At 53.9% G+C, this 6,323-nt stretch overlaps 1 protein-coding gene across 1 annotated transcript; it reads left to right on the top strand.

Annotated features, from left to right (window-relative positions):
- Positions 1-623: 623 nt before the first annotated feature.
- Positions 624-5,852, top strand: LOC137917100 (AT-rich interactive domain-containing protein 1A-like; the record flags this gene model as incomplete). The annotated part of the gene is made up of 8 exons (XM_068759984.1): positions 624-756; positions 1,463-1,638; positions 1,716-1,845; positions 2,006-2,125; positions 2,269-2,365; positions 2,770-3,589; positions 3,749-3,879; positions 3,963-5,852. Coding segments are annotated over 8 exons (3,497 nt in total), but the record flags the coding sequence as incomplete, so codon positions are not given.
- Positions 5,853-6,323: the final 471 nt, after the last annotated feature.

Raw genomic sequence — 6,323 nt, 5'->3', positions numbered from 1 at the left:
AGTGTGTGTGTGTGAGAGAGAGAGGCGAGAGGGTGATGTGAGAAAATGTGAATAAATGTGACCTGCCAATGACCCGGTGTGTGTGTGTGTGTGTGTGTGTGTGTGTGTGTGTGTGTCAGTTTAATGAATGGGACCGGTGACTCATCAGCCTGGCTTGCTAATAGTAAGACGCTGAAGTTAAGGATGAGCAGTGTTATGTCACACAAACAATCACTCTGGCGCGCACACACACAACTTGCTGTCTGTGTAGGTCAGACAGTAATCTGTCAGAATCATCGTGGTGGGGGGGGGGGGGGGGGCAGTTGGCATGCTGTGATGAGCTGGAAGATTTCTTTTTTTTTAGCTGGCTGTGCACTCAAAATCCATTCAGCTCAACACAAACTGTGTTCCACTGTGCAGCGTTCAAGAATTTCTTAATGGGATTTAGGATTGGCAAAAACAGCGCGAGTCCCTGAAAGCCCCCCAGCGGCGCTCAGCCCATCCTGACTAGACAATCCCGATTTCCTATTAGCTACTTTTACCTTTTTCCCGGAGTGGAGAGGGGGTGGAGGAGAATTGGATAGAATGTCGTTTTTACACTTGTTGTTGTTGCCCTGTTCTAAGTGTGTATCCTTGTTTTGCAGCTGGTTCTGGATCCCTGCAAGGCCCCCAAACTCCTCAGTCCACCAGTAGTTCGATGGCTGAAGGGGGAGACCTAAAGCCCCCCACCCCGGCCTCCACCCCGCACACGCAAATGCCTCCAATGCCTGGCGTCAGGTATAGGATAAAAATCCCAATATCATGTTTCTGTGATGTCTAACCAGGCAGTGGCATAAAAGTTCATATGTTGAAGTGTGACAATTAAAATGTACCTTATGCTTGACATTGTCACTGTTGTGCATAGTACATATATATTATATACATATATACATATATTGTGATGGCAATCCTAAAACTAGAAAAGCACTCTGAGAGCGCAGACCTCCGCCAAGCATCTCATTTCCCTCCTAATTGGATTTACACCGTCCACATGGTGATCTGGATCATCATCGAAAGGTTCTAAATTGTTCTTGCTATCTTTATACACCGACCATGAAAAGTAAAAGTGAATCAGAGTGAATCAACCGAGACATTGAGGAACACATTTTGAAGCTCCATTGACTGCGATGCTACCGAGTTTTTCCAAAGTATTCCAGAATCCAGGATGTAATCCTCTGTTCCTGGAAACATTCCCAACATTTCATGGAGATCCGTCCGTAACCTTTTGAGTTATTCTGCTAACAGACAATCAAACAAACCAACGCCAGCAAAAACATAAGCTCGGCGGAGATAACATGTAATGTGGATATCTTGAAGAATGTAGTCCAACTGTATTTCTGTAGTTTTTTCTCAAGCCACCAAAAAACCCCATCAATTTACAGTAAATCTGACCTTTTGGGGTCCCCGAATGCACTTCCCTAACAAGCTGTCCGTGCTTCGACAGGAGTAGCGTTAATCTGCAGGACCCCTTCGCCGATGGCGGCGACCCGGCGTTCTCGAGAAGGAACGCCATGACTCCCAACTCACAAGGCTACCAGCCTGCGGTTGGCGGGCCTGAGATGATTGCGCGAATGGGCCCCTACGAGTCTAACAAGGACCCCTTCGGAGGCATGAGGAAAGGTGAGGAGCGAACCAAATGGGATGTCGTTAGAGGTCTGGAGGAACCGAAAACATAAAGGTGTTTGTTTGTTTTTAAGCTGGAGAACAGTTCATGCAGCCCGGCCCCAACAGTGGGATGGGAGAACAGTACAACAGGGGCCCCCCGGGCCCGATGAGCAACATGCAGATGGGCCAGAGACAACAGTACCCTTACGGATACGACCGAAGGTTAATACTAGGCTAGCTGGCCTTGATTTACACAATGAGCGTTGTGAAGAAACCTCTTGGATGAGAGGCGGAACACGTTGAAGCTTTAGATTTCCTGTCTCTGGAACTACTGAGAGTCTCCACAGACGGATTGATGAGCTTTGTTTGTTGGGTATTCCAGACAGGAGCCAGGCTTGGGCCCGGATGGCGGTCTGGGGCCAGGAGCTCCTCAGCCAAACATGATGCCTTCCGGCGCCGACACAGGGATGTACTCGCCGAGCCGCCCGCCGCCACAGCAGCGGTCAGTACCGTTTTTTGGGTGCTGTATTAAAGAGAGCGTAAAAGAAACACGTGGAATCTGCTTTGGATTTTCATGCTGCCAGCTCTGTGTGTTGCAAAGATGAAAGGTAACATGTGAACTTGTGTGTCTCCCCCCCCCCACAGGCATGACTCTTACACCAATCAGTTTCCTGGCCAAGGAGCTCCCCCTGGTGGGCCGTTCCCAAATCAGCAGCCAGGAATGTATCCCCAGCAGCAACCGGTGAGAACATTGTGTTCAGCCTTGCAGCTCCTGTAAAAGCAGCCGGAATCTCCCTTTATTTTTTTTTGAAGCATTTTCATGACTTAAGACGCTGAAATCGACTTCTTTAAATCACGCAGCTTCTTCATAGCAACACTGAAAAACAACCCTCACAGAATTCTCCCCCCCCCCCCCAAAGATTGGATTAAAGTTGGGCTGTACATTGCAAAGCACAAATTTCAAGATATTAACGTCAGCAATAATCAATCAACAAAAAGTAAAATGTTTCAAATAGATTGAAACGTAAAAAACAAAAACTGCACATTACTCCAAGTAAAATAAATCCAAAACGACTTCTTAAAAGAGCTTTTACCGTTCTAATGTACGCATCCTTGTTTACATGCACGCTTGTCATCTTCTTCCAGAACTACAAACGCCCTGTAGATGGCGCTTATGGTCCTCCAGCAAAGCGCCACGAGGGAGAAATGTACAGCGTACCCTACACTGGTCCGCAGCAGCCAGGGCCACAGTCCTCGGGGCCCCAGGGACAACAGGACATGTATAACCAGTATAATGCATACCCTGGAGGGGACCGCAGACCACCAGGCCCACAGAACCAGTTCCCTTTCCCCTTCGGCCGGGAGCGAGGCCCGTCTTCTGCAGGCCCGAACTCCCAGTCGCCAATGCCTCCCCAGATGATGGCAAGTGCCATGCCTTCAGGCCCTGATAGCCCACAGGGCCCAATTTGGCAGGGTCGCAATGAGATGGGCTACCCCAACTATCCCAACCGACAGGGACCGCCTGCGCCGGGCCAGGGGCCCGGCTACCACGGCATGAACCGCTCAGAGGAAATGATGTCGTCAGACCAGCGCATGAACCATGAGGGTCAATGGCCCGGCCACGTCAACCAACGGCAACCGCCGTTTGGCCCCGGGGGTTCGGGACCCCCCATGACCAGACCCCTGCCATCCACCTACCAGACTTCCCAGAACCACATTCCTCAGGTGTCGAGCCCAACACCCATGCCCCGGCCCATGGAAAGCAGGACGTCGCCCAACAAGTCTCCCTACATGCACCCGGGCATCAAGGTGCAGAAAGCGGGGCCCCCAGTACCTGCCTCGCACATCGGCCAGGCCCCCGTGCAGCAGCCCATGATCAGGCGAGATGTGGCCTTCCCCCCCGGTTCGGTGGAGGCCTCCCAACCCCACCTTAAGCCCCGCAGACGGCTCACCATGAAAGACATCGGTAAAGGACTTTCATTTCGTTTTCTGCGCTGTCGTTCCGTAAATGTAAAAAGTAAATACGAACCGCTTGAGGAGGTCCGACCAGGGTCTCTGAATATCTGCCTGTACTTCATAGCTTTCGTGCCTGATGACCTTGGGTGTTTATTATTATTTATTTCAGGCACTCCTGAGGCCTGGAGAGTGATGATGTCACTGAAGTCGGGTTTACTCGCTGAAAGCACCTGGGCCTTGGACACCATTAACATTTTATTATACGACGACAATAGCATTTCTACTTTTAACTTGTGCCAGGTAAGAAACGGCTACTCGAGTAAATCACATCACGAACGCGTGAGGAGGACGGATTTGATCGTTCGCTTCTTCCGCCGTTTCAGCTTCCTGGATTCCTGGAGTTGGTGGTCGAGTACTTCAGACGCTGCCTCATCGAGATCTTCGGCATCTTGAAGGAGTACGAAGTGGGCGAGCCTGGGCAGCGCACACTCATAGACCCCGACGCTGCCGAGGACTCTGAGGAGGACGTCCCCATGCCTCAGGGCGAGGACATGGACGTAGACGAAGAGGACGAGGAGGACGAGGAGGCAGAGGACACAAGGGCCAGTCTTGACAATTCACTGGTCCGCGTAAAGCAGGAGGAGGAGAGCGAACATAAACACAAGCTCTCGGAGGATGAGGAAGAGGAGCACGAAAGGGAGTCCTGCGTTAAAGAACCCAGTGGCTCTACCTCGGGGTCTTCCCAGGACCCCAACCTCCACTCGGAGAAGCCCAGGCAGGCTAGCAAGTTCGATAAACTCCCGATCAAGTTGGTGCGGAAGAAGAATCCTTTCCTGGTGAACCACTCGTCCAAGTTCGGGCAGCGGCAGAGCTTCGACAGCGGCCTCATACACTGGAGCATCGGCGGCGGGGACACGACCGAGCACATCCAGACTCACTTCGAGAGCCGGACGGAACTTCACAAGCAGCGGAAACGCACGCCGATAGCCACCGAGAGTCGCAAGAAGGTCCAGGTCGCGACGGAAAACCCCGAGGGATCCAGGCCTCGGCGGCAGCCGCAGTCCCCTGAGCCCCCGAGGTGTCCGGCGGAGAAGGCCGCTCCCACTCTTCCAATCGGCGCGCCCGTCACTGCCACCATCGACGACGTGCTGTCTGCCCGCCCCGGGTCGGTCACGGAGGAAGTGGTCCGCGGAGGTGCGGCAGAGCAGAAGGAGAACGGCAAGTATCTGTTCAGTATAAACCCCGACGTCAAGAGTCGACGCAACATCAAGATCCTGGAGGACGAGCCTCACAGCAAGGACGAAACGCCGCTCAGCACCCTGTCGGACTGGCAGGACTCGTTGGGCCGGCGCTGCATCTGCATCTCCAACATCGTCCGCAGCCTCTCCTTCGTCCCCGGGAACGACCTGGAGATGTCCAAACACCCGGGACTCCTGTTGCTGCTGGGCCGCCTGGTGCTGCTCCACCACAGGCACCCCGAGCGCAAGCAGGCGCCGGTCACGTACGAGAAGGAGGAGGAGGAAGACGAGGGCGTGAGCTGCGAGAGAGACGAGTGGTGGTGGGACTGCCTCGAGGTGCTGAGGGAGAACTGCTTGGTCACTCTGGCCAACGTCTCGGGCCAGCTGGACCTCTCGGTCTACCCGGAGAGCATCTGCCTGCCGCTGCTGGACGGCCTACTCCACTGGGCCGTCTGCCCGTCGGCGGAGGCCCTGGACCCGTTCCCCACGCTGGGACCCCACGGCTCGCTGTCCCCCCAGAGACTGGTCCTCGAGACCCTCAGCAAGCTCAGCATCCAGGACAACAACGTCGACCTCATTTTGGCCACGCCTCCGTTCAGTCGCTTGGAGAAGCTCTACGGCTCCCTGGTGCGCCTCGTCGGCGAACGCAAGGTGGCCGTTTGCCGGGAAATGGCCGTCGTGCTGTTGGCTAACTTGGCCCAGGGTGACAGCCTAGCGGCGCGGGCTATCGCCGTGCAGAAAGGCACTGTGGGTAACCTCCTGGGCTTCCTGGAGGACAGCCTAGCTGCCACACAGTACCAGCAGACCCAGAGCTCTTTGCTACAAATGCAGGGCGCACCTCAGTTTGAGCCCACCAGCGTGGACATGATGCGGCGGGCGGCCCGGGCGCTGCACGCCCTGGCCAAGGTGGAGGAGAACCACTCGGAGTTCACGTTGTACGAGTCGCGGCTACTGGACATCTCGGTGTCTCCGCTCATGAACTCCCTGGTGTCCCAAGTGATCTGCGACGTACTGTTTCTGATTGGCCAGTCATGACAGCCGTGGGGAGGTCTCAGCCCCGCCTCTTTCCGTTCCCAATCACCCCCCACGCCCTCACTTTTTCTGTTTGTGCGTGTGCGCGTCTGTTGCGTGTGAGTGAGAAGAGCAAAACTGACTGTCCTCTCCTTTTCTTTTCTTTCTTTCTTTCTTTTTTTATTTTTATTTATGCAAAATCACCTCGGATTCCACTGTCTTTCTGCCCCCGCTTCTCACGAAAGGAAGGAATATCATGAAGTAGCTGTGGAAATGGAAAGATGCTGACAAAGACGAGCAGATCGGGACACCCGGGCAAAGGACAGAGTACGCCCCCCCCCCCCCCCTGCGGAAAAGGACTCGTTTGTTTGTTTGTTTGTTTTTTTATCAAAAGAAAAAACCGCCAGAAAAAAAAGAAGAAGAAACTGTAACCAAAGTTGCTGTCTCTTTTGAGTGAGTTTGGGGGGGGGGGGGGGGGGGTGCCCACTTTCCCCC

Source organism: Brachionichthys hirsutus, unplaced genomic scaffold (genome assembly GCF_040956055.1).
Source record: "Brachionichthys hirsutus isolate HB-005 unplaced genomic scaffold, CSIRO-AGI_Bhir_v1 contig_561, whole genome shotgun sequence".
In the NCBI taxonomy this organism is placed as follows: domain Eukaryota; kingdom Metazoa; phylum Chordata; class Actinopteri; order Lophiiformes; family Brachionichthyidae; genus Brachionichthys; species Brachionichthys hirsutus.
Note: the sequence above shows the minus strand (reverse complement) of the source record. Positions and strands in the feature narration are given on the sequence as shown.